This window comes from Bos javanicus, chromosome 19 (genome assembly GCF_032452875.1).
Source record: "Bos javanicus breed banteng chromosome 19, ARS-OSU_banteng_1.0, whole genome shotgun sequence".
Taxonomy (NCBI): Eukaryota; Metazoa; Chordata; class Mammalia; order Artiodactyla; family Bovidae; genus Bos; species Bos javanicus.
The window spans coordinates 64,109,463-64,131,509 of NC_083886.1; the positions used below are offsets into that span (position 1 = coordinate 64,109,463).

General features: G+C 44.8%; 1 protein-coding gene across 7 annotated transcripts in view; it reads right to left on the minus strand.

Moving 5' to 3' along the window:
• CEP112 (centrosomal protein 112) overlaps positions 1 to 22,047 on the minus strand; it is a 330,761-nt gene that overhangs the window by 253,170 nt on the left and 55,544 nt on the right. For all 7 annotated transcript variants that reach the window (XM_061393053.1, XM_061393051.1, XM_061393050.1 and 4 more), the window contains 4 exons: positions 19,495 to 19,581; positions 16,982 to 17,081; positions 12,156 to 12,274; positions 9,898 to 10,041 (listed from right to left, as the gene is read on the minus strand). In XM_061393053.1, the coding sequence (XP_061249037.1) occupies positions 9,898 to 10,041; positions 12,156 to 12,274; positions 16,982 to 17,081; positions 19,495 to 19,581 (450 nt within the window). The remainder of the gene's footprint in view (positions 1 to 9,897; positions 10,042 to 12,155; positions 12,275 to 16,981; positions 17,082 to 19,494; positions 19,582 to 22,047) is intronic.

Genomic DNA, 22,047 nt, shown 5'->3' on the forward strand with positions numbered 1-22,047 from the left:
GCCGCGCGTGTGCCCGTCCTGGTCTGCAGGCTCGGTCCTGCGGGGACACGGACTAACAGCCTGAGGCTCCGTTCCGGTCGGCAGGCTTGGCCCTGTGGGGACACGGACTAACAGCCTGTGGACTGAGACTGAACACCCAGAAAGGGAACGGACGAGGGCGGAGGCCACGCTCCCACCGCCAGGCTGGGAATTTACAGACGAGTGGAGAAGGCCAGACTAACTCACGTGGCAAAGGGTTAGAGCTACGGACACCAGTAAGAGAGTATGTTTAGCTTAACACAGATGCAGTTGGTTACATACACTACGGTTCATCGATGTGCCTAGACACACAGGCTTGTATACACACAAACACTTTGTCTGGTGAGAGGACAGGAAAGAAACGACACCCCCGCAGTCACGAGCACCCCCTGAAAGCAGACCCCGGTCTCTAACACCATTCTCCACGTCCTCCACATTGCGGGGGAGGCCAGAGGGGCCCCGGGGCCTCCTGGAGAATCTCCCAGTGGCTGAAGCTAGAGCAACTTACGTGACAAAATGAAGGAATACGGGATCATAACCCAGAACATAAATAATATCCACACTAAATAAATTAACAAACGAGGGAGACGAGACAGACTTTCCTGTAGAGAAACTCCCAATAATTCACAGATTCCCCTCCCTTGAGTACAGAGAGTACACCCCGCACCCCTCATGCATGGGCTCCTCATGGGAACTGTCTTCCCAAGAGTGTGGGAAGGCCGGAGGACGCCGTCACAAGGAGAACCCAGCACACACCCGTGGCCAGGTGGCTAGGGGAAAACCCAGCACACACCGCGGCCAGGGGAGAACGCAGCACGCACCGCGGCCAGGCGGCCAGGGGAGAACCCAGCACACACCCGCAACCAGGCGGCCAGGGGAGAACCCAGCACACACCGCGCCAGGCGGCCAGGGGAGAACCCAGCACACACCTGCAGCCAGGCAGCCAGGGCTAGCGACAGGGAGAGCCCAACACACCCACAGCCAGGCGGCCAGAGGAGAACCCAGCACACACACGCAGTCAGGTGGCCAGGGCTACCGTTCACGGGGTGGCCACAGGTAGCGTGTGCCCCTGATGTGATACGGAGAGCAGCAGTCTACTTCCATGACCTACTGCGTCAGCCCATAACCCCATCTTATCGTGAGAAGAACAGGAGGCGGGGTGCCCTGCAGTATTCCTGACCAGGCCTCCTCACAACTGCCAAGATCATGAGACAGAAGGGGCGTCTGAGACACTGCCACAGCCCAGAGGAGCCTACGGAGGAAACAGAACGTGGCGTCTGGATGAGATCCTGGAAAAGAAGGACACTAGGGAAAAGTGAAGAAAACGGAACCAACTATGGACTCTGGTTTATTACGGCGTCCTGCTGATCCGCTGACTGTAACAAGTGCACCAAAATGACCTAAGATGTTACAAAGGGGGAGCTGGGTGTGGGGCACATGGGAACTCTACCATCCTCTCAAACTTCCTGTAAACCTAAAACCCTCTAAAAATAAAATCTATTTGTTTAAATGGCAATCCTATTCAAAATAATCAACTGATGCTATTCAGGATATTCTTCTTTAACACTGTGATGCTGGAAGAGAAACACTGGTGGCAACTATGAGATGATGGACCCCAGCCACGCTGGAGAGTGGCGACCTGCTCTGATTCACGCTCGCCACTCACAGTGGTGGTTAACTGTAAGTGGTTAACACAAAGCTTCACGTGCCCAAGGCCTCTGATACTCGTCAACTCGATTCAGGTCCGTGAATAGAACTTGGAGTGTCGTGGGCTTTGAATGGAAAAACATAGCTCATCTCTATTTCCAGTCCCCTGACTGACCTTCAGCACTTCCCTTCTACTGTGAGTACAGTCAACCACCAATGAAGTATTAGCAATGCCTGTGAACGACGGAAATCACAGGTAGTTTATAGACCGTTATAGTGCGGCATTATCTCTAACATTGTTTCAGTCAGTTCAGTCGCTCAGGCGTGTCTGACTCTGTGACCCCATGGACTGCAGCACGCCAGGCTTCCCTGTCCATTGCCAACTCCCGGAGTTCACTCAAACTCATGTCCATCGAGTCAGTGATGTCATCCAACCATCTCATGCTCTGTCGTCCCCTTCTCCTCCTGCCCTCAATCTTTCCCAGCATCACAGTCTTTTCCAATGAGTCACTTCTTTGCATCAGGTGACCAAAGTATTGGAGTTTCAGCTTCAGCATCAGTACTTCCAGTGAATATTCAGCACTGACTTCCTTTAGGATGGACTGGTTTGATCTCCTGGCAGTCTAAAGGACTCTCAAGAGTCTTCTCCAACACCACAGTTCAAAAGCATCAATTCTTCAGTGCTCAGCTTTCTAATATTGTTTACCCTCATCATTATTCATAAGTTACAACACTTATTAGGCCCACTGTGCAATCATGATATTTACTGCATTCATTTGGAAGCATATGTTTTACTTTATCATGACTCTGATTTATTAATATTTTGATGACTATAACTATAATTTCTTTGTCATCTTATATAATTTTATTAAATTGTCAAATACTATTCTGAGAGGGATACATAAACTTCACAAGATTGCCAGTGGCATCCGTGCTTAAGAGAGGGGCAAAGAATTCCGCTAAGAAAGCCTAAAATCTCAATAAAACCACTCACAGACTTTGTGTGTCTAAACCCCTGATACGAAGAGAGCCCTACATTTTACAGCTGTCACCTCCCCAAGCATCTAAGAACACTGCTATCATTTTCATATTTATAAGTTCTAACACATCGCTCTAAAAATCCAGTGTTTCCATGTTTAATTGTTAGTTTCACACAAGGAGACTCCTGCCAATACCAAAAGACATAGGTCTAATCATCTGTACAAACGCCTGCTTACAAAAAAATGGAACAGGGCAAAAAAAAAAAGACCCAATTAAAAAAAGAAGAGAGCTTGAAAGAAGAAAACACAGAAACTAATTCTCAGTGACAGCCTCGTCTTTCATCTTAAGCCGTGCCTTGAACTCTTCCTTGTTTAATTATTAAATCAGGAGCAGCTCAGCAAGGTCTGTCTAGAGTTGATGACTCTTAAATTCAACCCTGCTGACAGACCCTGTCCATTCTTCTCTATATTTTACTGTTACCTAATGACAAGGTCTGAATGCTAATTTTTAAATTCAACTTTCATTAAAAATAGAAAGCAGTTTCTCTAACAGTAGCCTCTTGGCCCCAAAATATGACTTCAGTTTACACCCCAAATTTATAAAAATTAAAAATTCTAATGTGAAAGCTATTACTGTCTTAATTTTGTCTAATGAAAAATAACAGTGCAGGAAACACTGTCTGGGGAGGCCTTACACACAGCTGTGAGAAGGAGAGAAGCGAAAAGCAAAGGAGAAAAGGAAAGATGTAAGCATCTGAATGCAGAGTTCCAAAGAATAGCAAGAAGAGATAAGAAAGCCTTCCTCAGTGATCAATGCAAAGAAATAGAGGAAAACAACAGAATGGGAAAGGCTAGACATCTCTTCAAGAAAATTAGAGATACCAAGGAAACATTTCATGCAAAGATGGGCTCGATAAAGGACAGAAATGGTATGGACCTAACAGAAGTAGAAGAAGATATTAAGAAGATGTGGCAAGAATACACAGAAGAACTGTACAAAAAAGACCTTCATGACCAAGATAATCACGATGGTATGATCACTGACCTAGAGCCAGACATCCTGGAATGTGAAGTCAAGTGGGCCTTAGAAAGCATCACTATGAACAAAGCTAGTGGAGGTGATGGAATTCCAGTTGAACTACTCCAAATCCTGGAAGATGATGCTGTGAATGTGCTGACCTCAATATGCCAGTAAATTTGGAAAACTCAGCAGTGGCCACAGGACTGGAAAAGGTCAGTTTTCATTCCAATCCCTAAGAAAGGCAACGCCAAAGAATGCTCAAACTACAGCATAATTGCACTCATCTCACACGCTAGTAAAGTTATGCTCAAAATTCTCCAAGCCAGGCTTCAGCAATACGTGAACCGTGAACTTCCAGATATTCAAGCTGGTTTTAGAAAAGGCAGAGGAACCAGAGATCAAATTGCCAACATTTGCTGGATCATGGAAAAAGCAAGCGAGTTCCAGAAAAACATCTATTTCTGCTTTATTGACTATGCCAAAGCCTTGGACTGTGTGGATCACAATAAACTGTGGAAAATTCTGAAAGAGATGGGAATACCAGACCACCTGACCTGCCTCTTGAGAAACCTATATGCAGGTCAGGAAGCAACAGTTAGAACTGGACATGGAACACCAGACTGGTTCCAAATAGGAAAAGGAGTAGGTCAAGGCTGTACATTGTCACCCTGCTTATTTAACTTCTATGCAGAGTACATCATGAGAAACGCTGGGCTGGAAGAAGCACAAGCTGGAATCAAGATTGCTGTGAGAAATATCAAGAACCTCAGATATGCAGATGACACCACCCTTATGGCAGAAAGTGAAGAGGAACTAAAAAGCCTCTTGATGAAAGTGAAGGTGGAGAGTGTAAAAGTTGGCTTAAAGCTCAACATTCAGAAAACAAAGATCATGGCATCTGGCCCCATCACTTCATGGGAAATAGATGGGGAAACAGTGGAAACAGTGTCAGACTTTATTTTTGGGGCTCCAAAATCACTGCAGACGGTGATTGCAGCCATGAAATTAAAAGATGTTACTCCTTAGAAGAAAAGTTATGACCACCTAGATAGCATATTGAAAAGCAGAGACATTACTTTGCCAACAAGGGTCCATCTAGTCAAGGCTATGGTTTTTCCAGTGGTCATGTATGGATGTGAGAGTTGGACTGTGAAGAAAGCTGAGCACCAAAGAATTGATGCTTTTGAACTGTGGTGTTGGAGAAGACTCCTGAGAGTCCCTTGGACTGCAAGGAGATCCAACCAGTCCATTCTGAAGGAGATCAGCCCTGGGATTTCTCTGGAGGGAATGATGCTAAAGCTGAAACTCCAGTACTTTGGCCACCTCATGTGAAAAGTTGATTCATTGGAAAAGACTCTGATGCTGGGAAGGATTCGGGGCAGGAGGAGAAGGGGACGACAGAGGATGAGATGGCTGGATGGCATCACTGACTCGATGGACATGAGTCTGAGTGAACTCCGGGAGTTGGTGATGGACAGGGAGGCCTGGCATGCTGCGATTCATGGGGTCGAGAAGAGTCGGACACAACTGAGCGACTGAACTGAATTGAAACATTGTAGGCAATTAATATGTTTCATAAATTTCAACTCTACAATTACTTAATGTATTCACATTTGTGAAAATTTAGGAGGCTGAGATGACAAAATTGTTTTTCAGATACAAATTTGGCTTTTGTTCACGGCCATGAATATCACCCTTGTGCTGATTCTCCAGAAAACAGACCCCTGATCTTGCTGAGGAGAGCTGGTCCATGTCGGATGTCCCTGCCCCACCAGGGAGCAGCCCCCGCAGCGGCAGTGCTCGCCCTCCGCAGACCCCGGGACCAGCCGCCTGCCCCCGCACCACGCCCACGGCCCTGGTCCCAGCCCCCGCATGGTCCTTGGAGCCTACGGCTGTTCTCTGCACAGAGCAAGACAGACACGCTAGGAGCAACGTTCAGATGGAGCCGCTCTGATGTGCTCAATCCACTCAAATGCAGCAAGTCGCCAAACATTCAGGGAACTGCACGCTTCAGAACACGTGAATCTACAACATACTAATTCTAATCTTACACCATAAAGCTGTCTTTTTTTTTAAAGCATCAATCACAAGCTTTTCCCTGACCTGTGCCCTGACAAAGTCTCCTTCCACGTTGCTCTGCTCACAGGGCCCCGTCCCTGCTGCCGTCTGCTCTGCACTGAACTGGGCTGGCGTGTCCCAGCTTTGGGACTTCCGCACTGGGTGTTCCTTCTGCCTGAAATTCCGGAAGACGGCGGAGCAACCCTAGGAGGTGAACGTGCAGGAAAGCGTGGCCCGAAGATGGTGCCCAAGTGAAGACTCAGACAGTTTCAAGCTTCAGCAAATATCTTTGATTTTTATGTGTTAAGTGTCACTCCCATGTGAGTATTTGGGGTATTATTTGAGCCCTTCGTGTTTTTCATTTTTCTTTAATTCCAAGAAATTAATTTACATTATTTCTTCAGGAAGATCTATCCTTCCTACTGCTTGGTATCCTTCTACGCCTCTGTCTCCTCATATTCTCTTCCCAGCCTCTGCTCCTGGGATGCTTTTCGTTCTGATCTTGGTGGTGGTGGCTGTGGTTTAGTCGCTAAGTTGTGTCTGATTCTTGCAACTGTGTGGACTAGGAACCCACCAGGTTCCTCTGTCCCTGGGATTCTCCAGGCAAGAATCCTGGAGTGGGTTGCCATTTCCTTCTCCAGGGGATCTTCCCAACCCAGGAATTGAACCCATGTCTCCTGCATTACAGGCAGATTCTTTACTGACTGAGCTACAAGGGAAGCCCATTCTGATCTTGCTGCTGCTGCTGCTGCTAAGTCACTTCAGTCATGTCCGACTCTGTGCGACCCCAGAGACGGCAGCCAACCAGGCTCCTCCGTCCCTGGGATTCTCCGGGCAAGAACACTGGAGTGGGTTGCCATTTCTTTCTCCAATGCATGAAAGTGAAAAGTGAAAGTGAAGTCACTCAGTCGTGTCCAACTCCCAGCGACCCCATGGACTGCAGCCTACCAGGCTCCTCCATCCATGGGATTTTCCAGGCAAGAGTACTGGAGTGGGGTGCCATTTCCTTCTCCAATTCTGATCTTCAGCTCAGTTCATGTCCGACTCTTTGCGACCCCATGAATCACAGCACGCCAGGCCTCCCTGTCTATCACCAACTCCCAGAGTTCACCCAAATTCTTGTCCATTGAGTCAGTGATGCCATCCAGCCATCTCATCCTCTGTCATCCCTTTCACCTCCTGTCCCCAAATCCCTCCCAGCATCAGAGTCTTTTCCAATGAGTCAGCTTTTCACATAAGGTGGCCAAAGTACTGGAATTTCAGCTTTAGCATCAGTTCTTCCAAAGAACACCCAGGACTGATCTCCTTTAGAATGGACTGGTTGGATCTCCTTGCAGTCCAAGGGACTCTCAAGAGTCTTCTCCAACACCACAGTTCAAAACCATCAATTCTTCGGTGCTCAGCTTTCTTCACAGTCCAACTTTCACATCCATACATGACCACTGGAAAAACCATAGCCTTGACTAGATGGACCCTTGTTGGCAAAGTAATGTCTCTGCTTTTCAATATGCTATCTAGGTTGGTCATAACTTTCCTTCCAAGGAGTAAGCATCTTTTAATTTCATGGCTGCAATCACCATCTGCAGTGATTTTGGAGCCCCCAAAAATAAAGTCTGACACCGTTTCCACTGTTTTTCCATCTATTTGCCATGAAGTGATGGGGCCAGATGCCATGATCTTTGTTTTCTGAATGTTGAGCTTTAAGCCAACTTTTTCACTCTCCTCTTTCACTTTCATCAAGAGGCTTTTGAGTTCCTCTTCACTTTCTGCCATAAGGGTGGTGTCATCTGCATATCTGAGGTTCTTGATATTTCTCCCGGCAATCCTGATTCCAGCTTGTGCTTCTTCCAGCCCAGCGTTTCTCATGATGTACTCTGCATAGAAGTTAAATAAGCAGGGTGACAATATACAGCCTTGACGTACTCCTTTTCCTATTTGGAACCAGTCTGGTGTTCCATGTCCAGTTCTAACTGTTGCTTCCTGACCTGCATATAGGTTTCTCAAGAGGCAGGTCAGGTGGTCTGGTATTCCCATCTCTTGAAGAATTTTCCACAGGTTATTGTGATCCACAGTCAAAGGCTTTGGCATAGTCAATAAAGCAGAAATAGATGTTTTTCTGGAACTCTCTGATCTTACTCTTATTTAAATTTTTAGATTTCCTTCTGCTGTATTTATTGTACTGTTTCTAATTGTATCTATTACACTTTTATTTTGATTATTTTTCATATCCAGTAGTATCATTTGGAAATATTCTAAAATGGTCAGATGTTACAACCAAGGCTAGAAGAACTCCCTGGTGAACCAGCAGTTAGGACTCCGCCTCCCAGAGCGAGGGCCCGAGTTTGGTTCCTGGTCAGGGAAATAGACCCTACATGCTGTAACTAAGGCTCCTGCAATCTAAAGGTTTGGCACAGCCAAATATATAAAGTTTTAGAAGTTTTGTTATGGGACATTTCAAACATACACAAAAGGAGGAGGACTCGTATAATAAACCCACTATATTCTTCACCCCAATTCCTCATCTAGCTGGTTCCTAAACTGTCCAGCACTCTACCTGCTGAAGCCCCACCAGCATCCCCTCCTCCAGAGGTGACGGCGGGACAGGCCCCAGGCTCTGGAAGATCCACGTGGAACTGTCTGCTGCTTAGGTTCCTTCCAGGCCGACTCAGGGTTCTGTTTTCTTGACCCGGCTGCTCAGGGTCAGCCCACCACTCGCCTGGCCCAACCCCAGGCTGTCACCGCTCTCCCCTCCTCCCTGCTGGTCACGCTGTGCCTCTGTGGGAGGGGACGGAGGTCCACATAGCGCTCGACCTGCTGTCTTCAAGCAAACGCCCACCAGCTTCCTGAACTGAGAACCTCCTTGTGTATACAGGTCTCCTGATGATGGTTCTTGTATGTTACAGCTGTCTATTGGGCACTTAGCACATCACTTAGTTCATGCATATTAATGTATCTAACATTCCCAGCAACTTAGATACGCTTTACTCCTGCTGTTACCCTGCCTGACGGATGAGGACACTCAACAGCGGATGAGCTGGCACGGTGCTCAAGCTACAAGGGAACTGGAATGGGAGCCCGAGACCTACAGCCCAGCTCCGCATCACTGTGGATACTGTGTCCCATTCCTTCCGCCCTCTGAAACGGGCCCTTCAGCTAGTCTGGGGTCTCCAAGACACGCCTAGGTAACAGACTCTGGCTCAGACTCCACAGCTTTAAATTCAAGGAGGCACTCTGGACAAGCCAGCTGACCAAGGGGGCTGACTGGCCAGGGACCCTGCTCGTGCTGAGGATTCAGGGTCTACACGCCATGAGGTCAGATCACGTATCAGGAACAAGGAGGACGAGGTGCACCTACCTCAGACGTGAGGCCCCGGGTCCAGGTGCCCCTCAGCCCACCTTCCCCAGGCTTCCGTATTTCAGGAAGGCAGCTGAGCCTCTCAAGGGCGGAAGACCCACCTCTGCAAGCAGAGACTCAGCGAGGGGCTCTGGGGCCCTTCATCGTCCCTAGGAAGACACGCCTGGTCACCTGCTGTGTACTCTGGTGGTGCCCCTCTGAATCCTCAGGAAAGGGACTCGGGTCCCCCACGGGCATCTGTGTCTGCTCCCTCACAAAACAGAGCGACTAAGAAAGTCTGCCTTCTGCTGGCCACACTGCTCCACCTCCCGATCTGACTGTCTTCAAACGGGCATTACAGCCACACTCTTCACCTCCTGACCTGACTGTCTTCCCTTGGGCATTACAGCCACACTCTCCACCTCCTGATCTGACTGTCTTCCCACAGGCATTACACATTTCTAGAAAAACAATCACCTCTTCAGTCAGAAAGACTGAAACAAATAAATAAAACAGAAAGTAAAAAAGTAAAGAAATTATCTCTAGGGTGAAAGTCAGTGGAGAAAAAAACAAAAAAACATGAAGAAAGTTTTATAAATGTTTGCAGGGGTAAAAAAATAAAAAAAAAGAAGTGATAACAATCGACCCCAAGGGAAATCCTGCGGCCACTGAAGAGGCCACACACTGCCACGTGTGAGCCTGTGTCGGGAAGGAAGGTGAGGGGTTTTTGCTCCACAGCACACTTGCCGTGCACTGCACACTCTGGAAGCAGGGAAGCATGAGGACAGGGAGGTGAAGAGGACAGTTCATAAGGACATGGCAAGGAGAAGCAGACGTACCGTGGACCGCGTCTGTGCCACGTATTCACCCTCCATTTTGTTCAGCCGCACGTTGGTGTCCTCGAGCAATTCTTGAATATTTTCAGTGTGTCGCTTTTGAAGTTCAAACTTTTCCTTTTCCATTTCTGCTACAGCGTTGTGGAGCTACAGAGGGGAAGAATTGACTCTTTCACTGCTATTACAGAATGGACTATTTTGTAATTCAGAAAAAAGGTTTTCCTGTATTTCTCTATTTATTTATATGGTGACCTGAACAACAAAAGATATAAAATATTCGAAGTAAAGATTCATGTAAAGAGCATGATTAAGAAACAATTTTTTGTTTACTTTCCTCAATTGAAAATTTTATTGGATAAACAAACATTAAAGGGAATTATCCACCTCTGGCAGAAATAGTAAATAAATCGGTAACAGAGTGCATCGGTGAACAGCGCCAGGATCAGCCTGACACCAGGAAACAAAGGTGTTTACAATATTGCTATCAATTAGGATTGCTATCTCACAGTAGTTTCATCTTATTTGCATGAAACCTTGCACAAGAGTAATGTTCAAAATGGTTTATCCTTCACCCTGACTCCCACTAAGAAACTATTTTTATCCGCTCCGTAAACTACACTAAGCAGACACAAAGGTGGCCGGTGTAAACCAAGGCGAGCTCTCGGGAGGCTGCACACGCCACGTCTCTGTGCACACTGGCCGCCTTGATGAGGCCTGTGAACACATGCCGAAGTGGGCGAGACGCTGGAACATGGACGCAGCAAGGGAAGGAAGCCACTTCTCAATGAGCAGCCTCTCAGGGAGTGGAAAACCCAGGCGGCAAGCCTCGCGGGCACTGTCCACCAGTCTTCACAGGCGGGGAATGCGGACTCCAGTTCCTGCCGTCCACCTGTCCTCGTGGGTGGGGATGCGGAATCTAGTTCCTGTCCTCTGCACCCAGCCCAGGCTCACAGATCTGAAGCCTAATTGAGCTCAGAATTACTAGGAATAGTTACTCCAGTGTCTGGCATTTATATTTAATCAAGTTAAAATAAGTTATAATTTATATAGTTTTACAGATACTTTTGAGTGTTTTCCAATAACTGCTGGCCTGGTTTTAGGAGGACAGTGTCTTGAGTGAAGTGTTAAATACTGAAATGTGTGCTTGCAGCAGCCAGAGAAAAGACATGCCAACTTCACAGAAAAGGTAAAAGCACATACATGGACACGACCCTGGAAGAGCTCCGTCTGCCCTCTGGACAGGGGCCCTCCTCACACGGCCCTGGAGCCACGGCCCCAGGACACAGCCGCCCAGCTTCAGCTCCAACCACCCCGCAGGGCCCAGGAAAATGCTCGAACCCGACCCACTGGGAGATGGTCAGCAGGAGGAGTTCACCGAAGACCTTCACAGCCGACTTACTCAAAACAAGTAACGTGTTTCACTTCTTGTGAGTACATATTGTAATTTCAACCAATGGTGAAGAGCTCCTAAATGGAAGTACTGAGTGCCTGCGTGTGTGTTCAGTCCTGTCTGCCTCTCTGCAACCCCACGGACTGCAGCCCGCAGGCTCCTCTGTCCATGGGATTCTCCAGGCAAGAACACTGGAGGGGGCTGCCATGCCCTCCTCCAGGGGATCTTCCCAACCCAGGGATCGAACCCACATCTCCTGCATTGCAGGCAGCTTCTTCATCGCTGAGCCACAGGGAAGCCCAAAAGTAGTTACTATGTGTGACTACGTAAGACTTGTATGAAACATTATAAGTATTTTTTACATTACTCGTGGCTCTGCTAAATTTAATGAAAATGTTTTTCTTAATTAAATGCTCCTCCAAGAATAATCCATCCACAACTGATTTTGTGTACTCCAAAAACAAGTCTATACTACAACTACTGTGTCATCTGAGACTTCAGAAAAGAAACGATCCAGGGGCTTACATCCAAAATTTGAACAATTTAACTCCCCCAAATTATCCTGCTATTATATCCCTATGAATTCTGCTTACAGTCTATTAGCTCTGACAAAAATTCAGAGCCTTAATTAAACCCAAGAATTGTTACAAGTAACTTTTCTAAATGAAAACTAGCTTATAAACCAGTAAGCTCCCAGAAAAGAGTACACCAAAGCGCGACAGCTATTTCTAGACAGCCCAGAACACCGTTACTTATTCTTTCACACTCCTCTTTGTGTTTCGTGAACACCCACTCTTTTATAATTACGTAGGTTACGTGAAAGTAAACTCCTTTATATTTTTCCGTCACTATTTTATGTTTTGTAGCTTACCTTTTTCTCCCAGTCATTATTCAGAGATTCTGTACTCTGCTCGCATATCTTTTTTAACTCTGCAATCTGGTTGTCTTTGGTCTCTCTGATAACCTGACCTTCACGGACGAGGGTCTGAACTGTCAAAAATGACGAAAACGTAATTAAACCCATTCTAGCTGCCACGTAAGAGTCCAGTGACAGAAAGCAGAGTGCACCAGTTAACAGACCATCCCATCTCCTGCCGGCCTCCTCTGCTCTCCCCTAAAACCTCTCTTCCTCCCTCCTCTTTTCCATGTCCACCTGCGCAGCCACGGTGGAACCCTCGCCGCTCACCCGCAGACAACGCGCACGGCGTGCCGGCCTCTGCAGCTCTCCTGCGGGGTGCCCGCCGCTGCTCTGCAGAGGCCCTTTCCCCGTGCAGATGCTGCGCCACGACCCCCAGACTGTAACTCCCAGTTCCCCTCCCACAAGACAGAGACCCAAAGCCTCTGGCACGGGAAACAGCTCCTCAGATCTGACTACCTTCTGGCCGTATCTTCAGCCACGTCCATGTGTTTAAACTCATAAACACACCAACCTATCTGTAAATCCACGTCCTTTCATTCTCTTGCCCAGATGTGCCCACCTATCCACCTGGAGTGCCCTCCTCCCCTGCTGAAATACTATGCTCAAATCAGTCTCAGGTCAAGTCACACCTCCTTTAGGAACCAACCAGTCTCCTACTCTTGCAGGGGCAGAACTGCACTCCTCTCTACGCCCAGGGAACCTCCTAGATTTCTACATAAGTCTCCTATTACATTGCATGCTATAACAGTTTATTTGCTTCTTCACTGAGGAGAAAGATATTTCAACTTTTAACTACAGAGCAAAAGACTGGCACTCAGGCAAGTACCCCAAAGGCGGTGTGCTAAGCCCACAGACAAAGGAACCTACCGCTGCAATCTGCCGCCGCTCCTGCGTGTATTAAGCTACTGGGACTGAAGCAAAACATGCTCTAAATTACATAAAACATATCTCTCATAACGCATTCAAATTTCTATCTTCTTTTTAAAGTGATTTAAACTGTCATTGATTCGAGTGAAAACTGTTCAACATATTCATGTCATCCGGATACAAAATAAATTCAGTTGTTTATTTGCTTGAAAGTAGTATTTTCTTAGCTTCCTTAATATGTTCTTATTCACTTACTGGAAGAGAGGAAAATTTTCATAAACATTTACATAGAAATTTCTTTCACTTTTATATCTCAATGATGCAGCACTGGTGAGAAGGAGAAGAGTCCAAGTTAACCTGATATTGTTGTTCAGTCGCTCAGACGTGTCCGACTCTTTGTGACGCCATGGACCGCAGCACGCCAGGCTCCCCTGTCCTTCACGTTCTCCCGGAGCTTGCTCAAACTCATGTCCATTGAGTCAGTGATGCCATTCAGCCATCTCAACCTCGGCTGCATTCCCCTTCTGCCCTCAACCTTTTCCAGCCTCAGGGTCTTTTCCAGTGAGTCTGCTCTTCACATCAGGTGGCCAAATTATTGGAGCTTCAGCTCCAGTCCTTCCAATGAATTCCAATAAAAAAGGTTTTTTAAGTGTAAGTCACTCAGTTGTGTCTGACTCTTTGTGACCCCATGGAGTGTAGCCCTCGAGGCTCCTCTGTCCATGGAACTCTCCTGGCACTGGAGTGGGTAGCTGTTCCCTTCTCCAGGGGATCTTCCCAATCCAGGGATCGAACCCAGGTCTCCTGTATTGCAGGTGGATTCTTTACTGTCTAAGCCACCAGGATTCAGGGTTGATTTCCTTCAGGACTATTTGGTCTCCTTACAGTCCAGAAGACTCTTCTCCAGCACCACGGTTCAAAAGCATCAATTCTTTGGCGTTCAGCCTTCTTTATGGTGCAACTCTCACATCTGTACATGACTACTGGAAAAACCACAGCCTTGACTATAAGGACCTTTGTTGGCAAAATGATGTTTCTGCTTTTCAATACACTGTCTAGATTTATCATAGCTTTCTTTCCAAGGAGCAAGTGTCTTTTAATTTTGTGGCTGCAATCACCATCTGCAGTGATTTTGGAGCCCCCCAAAATAAAATCTGTCACTATTTCCACGTTTTCCCCTTCTATTTGCCATGGAGTGATGGGACCAGATGCCATGATCTTATCGTTTTTTGAATGTTAAGTTTTAAGCCAGCTTTCTCACTCTCTTCTCTCACCCTCATCAACAGACTCTTTAGTTCCTCTTTGCTTTCTGCCATCAGGGTGGTATCATCTGAATATCTGAGGTTGTTGATATTTCTTCCAGCAATCTTGATTCCAGCTTGAGAAGTCACTGAGCCCAGCGTTTCGCATGATGTACTCTGCATACAAGTTAAATAAGGAGGGTGACAATATATACCCTTGTCGTACTCCTTTCCCAATTTTGAACCAGCCCATTGTTTCCTGTCTGGTTCTAACTGTTGCTTCTTAACCACCATACAGGTTTCCAGGGAGACGGGAAAGGTGGTCTGGCACCCCCATCTCTTTAAGATTCCCACAGTTTGTTGTGATCTGCACAAAGGCTTTAGCATAGTCAGTGAAGCAGAAGTAGATGTTTTTTCTGGAATTCCCTTGCTTTTTCTGTGACCTAATGGGTGTTGGCAATTCGATCTCTGGTTCCTCTGCCTTTTTTCAACCCAGCTTGTACATCTGGAAGTTCTTGGTTTACGTACTACTGAAGCCTAGCTTGACGGATTTTGAACACAGCCTTGCTAGCACGTGAAATGAGCGCCAACTGTATGGCAGTTTGAACATTCTTTGAGTGTTTAAAGTGCCTGGTTTGAATCAGAGTAAAAACAAAAACCTAGAAATAGATTTTAAATATGTGTAGCCACTGATGTTTGGAGTGGTTCCATGACAAGACTCTCCACTTTCTTCTTACTCTTCACTGACATCGGATCATTCACAAATCCAGCAGAGTTTCTTTTTCAGGTTCACTCTCCCCACTCCCACTGCTATTACTGAGATATTCTGGGTCCTCATCATCTTACACATGACATTATGGAGGCACAGCGGCCTTGAGTTGAGGAGACTTTATATACATTACATCTCCAATTGCACCGCTTTATGAGTAAGAGGCATGCAACTGGGCCATAGCAGATGCTAAAGAGCAGGTTTCCTAAGAAGGAAGATCTCTCCCCTCCTCTCCTCTGTATCTCCCCCTCCCTCTCCTCTCTCTCTCCCCCTCCCTCTCCTCTCTCTCTCCCCCTCCCTCTCCTCTCTCTCTCTCCCCCTCCTTCTCCTCTCTCTCTCCCCCTCCCTCTCCTCTCTCTCTCCCCCTCCCTCTCCTCTCTCTCCCCCTCCCTCTCCTCCCTCTCTCTCCCCCTCCCTCTCCTCTCTCTCTCTCTCCCCCTCCCTCTCTCTCCCCCTTCCTCTCCTCTCTCTCCCCCTCCCTCCCCATCCCTCTCCTCTGTATCTCCCCTCCCTCTCCTCTCTCCCCCCTCCTTCTCCTCTCTCTCTCCCTCTCCTCCCTCTCTCTCCCCCTCCCTCTCCTCTCTCTCTCTCCCCCTTCCTCTCCTCTCTCTCCCCCTCCCTCCCCATCCCTCTCCTCTGTATCTCCCCCTCCCTCTCCTCTCTCTCCCCCTCCTTCTCCTCTCTCTCCCCCTCCCTCTCCTCCCTCTCTCTCCCCCTCCCTCTCCTCTCTCTCTCTCCCCCTTCCTCTCCTCTCTCTCCCCCTCCCTCCCCATCCCTCTCCTCTGTATCTCCCCCTCCCTCTCTCTCCCCCTTCCTCTCCTCTCTCTCCCCCTCCCTCCCCATCCCTCTCCTCTGTATCTCCCCCTCCCTCTCCTCTCTCTCCCCCTCCTTCTCCTCTCTCCCTCCCTCCCTCTCCTCTCTCTCTCTCCCCCTCCGTCTCTCTCTCCCTCTTTCTCTCTCTTTCTCCCTCCTCTGCTCCATTCTGCCTCTATTATAACAGACTGGGAATCAGCTTCACCATATTACCAGGCTGTTCCACCAAAAACATGCAGCCCTAAAACTCACCTCTCAAAAAACATTCCCTGACTCTCCAGCAGCTACAGGATAAACTTAAAATTTCTAAATCTGAAATTCAAGGTCATGCTTATATGACGCCAAGTCACCTATCTTAGTCTTTGTCAGTCTCTCTCTTAACATGAGGATCTCCACTCTAGACAAATGTTTTGCATCATCCTTCCCACAGTTTACGAACATCAGCATTCCCACCCCAGTGCCTGGAACTCTCCTCTGCAACTAACTAAATCTTACAAAACTTTTAAAGTTCTTTCCCCCTCCCCAAATATTTCCAACACTCTCCTTAAGACTGTCCACTACATTTCAATGCTTTGACCTACAGTCATAATCAACTTAACACTGGATTTCCTGTTTTATTTTCCTTCATAATGAAAGTATAAATGAGGAATACTTTTTAAATGTTCCGTCCATCACAATATAGCATATATTATAAAGCATAAAGTAGACATTTAATGGAATGAATTTTTATTAGACCAAGATGAATAATTACTCTAGACTCTTGTGAAAGCCAGTAAGTTCTATCCTAAGACTGACCTATGGTCATTCCAGTCCAATGACGAGAGAGAGGATTAAGAAAGAGTAACAGTTACAGACTCTTCTAAACCTTTAATCAAACCAACCACCATTGCTACCAAACACACACACACACACACACACACACACACACAGGTTTTTCTTAAGTCATACAGAAGTTCACATCAGCACATCAACAAAGGAAACCCATACAAACCTTCCTATCTCATACTACAGTCAGAAATAAAACTGTCCTTTATAGAAGCACTAAAGTAGAAATGTTATTAAAGGATTTATGTAACAATATACAACATCACCTTTCTTCTCAAGTTTTCTAATCGTCTCTTCAGTTTCATTTTGTTTCTTTTTGTATAAAGTTTTCATTTCTTCTATTTCATTATTCTTTCTTTCTAAAATCTGCAAACGAATTTAAAATATTTTAGTACACTATATCATTTTATGTATGGAACACATAATTTTTAAAAAAGAGCACAATATTCTTTTAAGTCTATCTCAGCTAATCCTGTAAGTGGCTTCAACCCAAAAAAGATGTTATATATAACATCGATTTGTTATATATAACAAAAGCGATGTTATATATAACAACCCCCCAAAATCATATTTCAATGCATTGACAAAACATTAAATACACTATAATAATTGATTACTGAAAGAAATATGCTGTTTTGAATTTTCATGTACTAATCCTTAAGGGGACTGTAAATACTAGATTAGCTGATTCTCTAAAATATGACTCACAGATGACGCTGTCACCAGGCCGCAGAGAGAAGCAGCGGAAGCCTGAGCCACTGACACAGTGCAGTCCCCTCCCAGCACCGGGCAGGTGCCTGCAGACAAGCACAGCCTGAACCCCCACAGGGTCCTTCTGCCACTTCCACACACAATAGCAAGCATGCCCAGACACACGGGAACGTGGGGTGCAATAGACTTCTTTTACATTCAGTTCTGCTCTTGGGAATCAAAAAAGTCAGCTCAAAGTATGTCCAAAATTGTATGAGTATTTTACGTCATTAGTTTATACTCTCAGAAGTTTTTAAATGGATCATTAAATACTTTAAAAAATATCCAATACTTTAAAAAAAATTGGAGAAAAACCAAGTATAAGAAAGTTACCAAGCAGGGTAAAGAAATGTCTAACCAAGGGGGAAAGGAAAATCAAATTGAAGCAGAAGTATGAATATCCACTTTTCTTATGGTTGCGGTATATTCCTATACACGCAAATTCAATTTTTGAAAACAGGTTATCAGCATGTCTAACCAAGTTTTTCTTGTGTTACCAGCATCTTACTTTACCTTTCATTGCTTTGGTCCCACCTCTAAGAACAACTGATAAATAAGTAAAGGAGCCAGTCTGAGCTCCATGTCCATAAAGAAGCAGAACAGGAAAAGAATGTGTGCAAAGAGATAAACACTTTCAATGTTATTCCTCCCCAATTCCTAACACGCAGAAAATGCCATACGTGCAACAAACTGATGAATAGACTTTCCAACCTGGCACGAGGTCAGCGAGTTCACTTATATTTTACCTGGCGTTTCAAACTAGTTGTGCTGCTTTCTTTTTTCATGAAGAATTTATTTTAAAAGAGAAATTCCTGGAAAGGATTCTACTATTAAATGTTTTTCTTAGAACAGAGCTTTGCAACGGACATACCAAAAAGCCTATTTCAAACTCTATTACCATGATTTTTCCAAATATATTTCTATATTTATTTATATTACATATCAATATTTTAAAATTTCAATTTAGATGTGTATTATGCTCTATTGAAATTACAGAATTATATTAATGAATCTCTAACATATTTATGATAGAAAACTGCTTTGATCTAACCGTTTATACTTAGGTAAAATTCTAGTAAGAACATAAAGTAATATTTGCCTTTAAAGTCTGAAAGGAAAAGAGGAAAGTCAAGGAAAAGGATTCAATAGTTTTTCTCTAATTTTCAATCAGTGGTTTCCCTCTTGTTGCTTTGCAAGAAGGTGAGCCCAGTTCACGCCTGACTAAACACGACTACATTTCCAGCTTTTAGGAACGCAGGGTAGGGCAGGAAGAAAGCAGGTTACGAGACGCTCTGGCCTCCACTCCCTCCCTCCAGCTCTGGCACTTCACTCTGGGGAGCAGCATCCCCCAGGCTTAGTTTTGAAACAGACAATGCCAAGTTTCTATCTGGATCAATTCTCATGAGTTTCAAATTAATATATTAAAATTATACGTCTATACCACTACATTTTTAAAAGCAGTACTAAAATATAGTTACACAATTATAAGGTATAATAACTATAGACTGATGACTTTTGCTGTGCCCATTAAGAAGAAAAAGTATACTTTAAAGTACAAATTGAAATACTGGAAGGCATACATCCCAACGAGCCACTGAAAGAAAGCCAACACTGGCCTCACAGTGCGTGCAGTCTACACCAAAGAGAACTAAGTTCAGGATTTCTTTTTAAATTAGAAAGGAAACTGCAATTGCCAGAAGACTGAAAGGATATTAGACCAAAACAAACTCTAGTATTTACAGCTGATGTTTCATTTCAACTGTAATGAAAAGCAGTGACAGAAGGTAAAGGGCTGTAAGAAGAAATAAAGGAGAACTTGAAGATCGTGTAAACTATAAGGTCTCACATAAATACATTTGTTTAGCAAATGAAGTTTAAAGATCAGCTTTGCTAGGATACTAATTTAGCAAGTCCCATTTATATGTTAGACTCTCATAAGCATATAAATATAATAAGTGGATGGATGGTCATGAGACCTAGAATATTTCAAATACTCAATCCTAAAAAAAAATAAACATACACACCCTACCTTCTGAACATCAGCGTCGTGTTTCTGCTGCAATTTAAGTTTCTCTTCGTGATATTTAGCTTCCATCAGCTTTGTTTTCATGTCCAACTTCAAGGAAAATATTTTAAAGATGTTATTAATTTACTTTTCCATTTTTCAAAAGTACACAATTAAATTAAAATAAACTCCTGTATGAAAGAGATCACCTTACAGTCACGAGTCCAGCAATCACACTGCATACACTCATACACTGGGTATACTCTGTGCTCACCTCCAAGTTGATTAAAAGTCTTCTGAACAAACATCACTCTACAGGCTAAGGAACAGATACTCAGATACTCAGCCCACGCCACTGCCCTGAAAGGGTCACTGTGAAGTGATATTTTGCCAAATCCACTTGGTATTGTGTGGCACAGGCCAGGAGGGTCCCCGACATCTGTTCCTCTCTTCTTCCCTTGGGGCCCCACTAACGCCACCACCTGGGCTGGGTGGGGGGCTGATGGGGCAGACGGGACGCAGGCAACTGCGACGGACATGTTTTCTCAGAAGTGGCTTTCCCTCCACCCTCTTTCTTTCTGCAGGATGAGTAACCAAGACCTCAGGTGCAGAGACTGAAGCTGTGAGCTGAGGACGGACAGGCTGCCCACCAGCTGGGTCCCCCACGACATGGCAGAGCAGCACACTGCCCATGCGCCCCACACTGCTGTAGGAATGCTAAGTGGACTCTCTTCTCTAAACTGCTACACCCTCAGCAATATATAACTTTTTATTATGAATGTTTGTATTATGAAAACAAAAATACGTATTTTCTACACCTTGTCTTTCTCTCTGAACAATATCTCATGGAAATCCCTCTAAAAACATTTGCTCTAGTTCTTATTCATTTTTTAAATAGTTACCAACTATTCCTTCATGAGCAGAAAATAAAATCCGTTCAACTACACTCTTAATGCGTAGTCACTTTCTTTTCAGTCTCCACTACAAACAACATGGCCAAGCATTCTCCTGTATGCACCCAGCACACTTGGATTTTGCTTTCTACAGGGTGGGTTCTCAAAAGACGTGGCAACGAATCAGATTATCTAGATATATTGTGCCCTCTATTAAAGGCAAATTCACACTTTTGCGGGAAGGACAGACATCTCACTACAATCCTCATGTGCGTTTCCCTGAAAACCACTGCCTGTCGGCCCCTCGTCACACACTTCGGTCAGTTCAGTTCCGTCCCTCTGTCGTGTCCAACTCTTTGCGACTCCATGGACTGCAGCACGCCAGGCCTCCCTGTCCATCACCAAGTCTTGGAGCTCGCTCAAACTCATGTCCATTGAGTAGGTGATGCCATCCAACCATCTCATCCACCATCTTCCCCTTTTCCTCCTGCCTTCAATCTTTCCCAGCATCAGGGTCTTTTCCAATGAGTCAGTTCTTTGCATCCGACGGCCAAAGTACTGGAGTTGCAGCTTCAGCATCAGTCCTTCCAATGAACATTCAGGATATAAATATGTCACACGTTTGGGGCCTTCTGAATCCGGTCTTCTATGAAGGCCCTTTCACAATTTCATCCACATTCCTGTCTGTGGTCAGTAAAGCCTGGCATGCAGTTTTATTTATTCTGAATTAGTTTAAGGCGTGTATATACATTCATAGTCCGTCTCTAATATTTTCCCCAAATTGATTGTTTTTCAATTGATTTTCTTATATATATATATATATATTTACCTTACAGATTCTTTATGTCACTTGAGTCAAATATTTCTATCATTTCTTTTATTCATTCTGAGTTTGGAAAGGTTTTTGGGTAAGAAAGACCTGATGTAAAAATTTTTGTTGTTTTGAAACTTTTTGTCTGGGTGTTTATAGGTTAGGTTTTAGGTACATCCAGAATTTTTGTTTTTTTATTATTGTTTTATTATTATTGTTGTTTTATTATTTTTGTTTTTAGAGGAAAGGACTCAATTTTATTTTCTTTCAAGTAACTGAAAGGTTGTACCAGCATCATTCATTAAATAAGTCTTTTCTCAACATATTGACAATGAACTTTGTCACTGTTTTTATTTTTAAGGGGATTTAATTTTTTTCTTGAGATGTTCTTGGTTCTAACTGTGTTGTGTTTGCCTCATAAAAGCAGTTGAAAAGAATATCCCCCTCTATTATCTCAGAGAATCTGTGTAATATGTAATACTGGAACACAGTTCTTCCTTAAATGTTTCCTTACATATAGGTAGTTGTAAAGTAGGGTATGTTAATCCCCTTTTTGATAACTGCAGATATTCTCTTTTAGTAAATCAACGCTCACAAGTGCTAGGCTTTCTAAGTTACGTGGACTTGGTAAGTGGACTCCAGCTTTTCGCTGTCACAGCAGGTCTGTTGGTCTGTCCTGAACTTGGAATGGCTCTGCTACCCATGTCTGATGCTATAACACCATGCATTACTCATTTGGAAAACATCAGTTCAATGAGTTGCAGAGGTTTCCAAATATTGAAAATTTCATTACATAATATCAAAACCTCACACTGGTTTTAATATTATCACCAATCTCATCGGAAAAGTCTTAGTATTGGAAAGTTCTCGAGC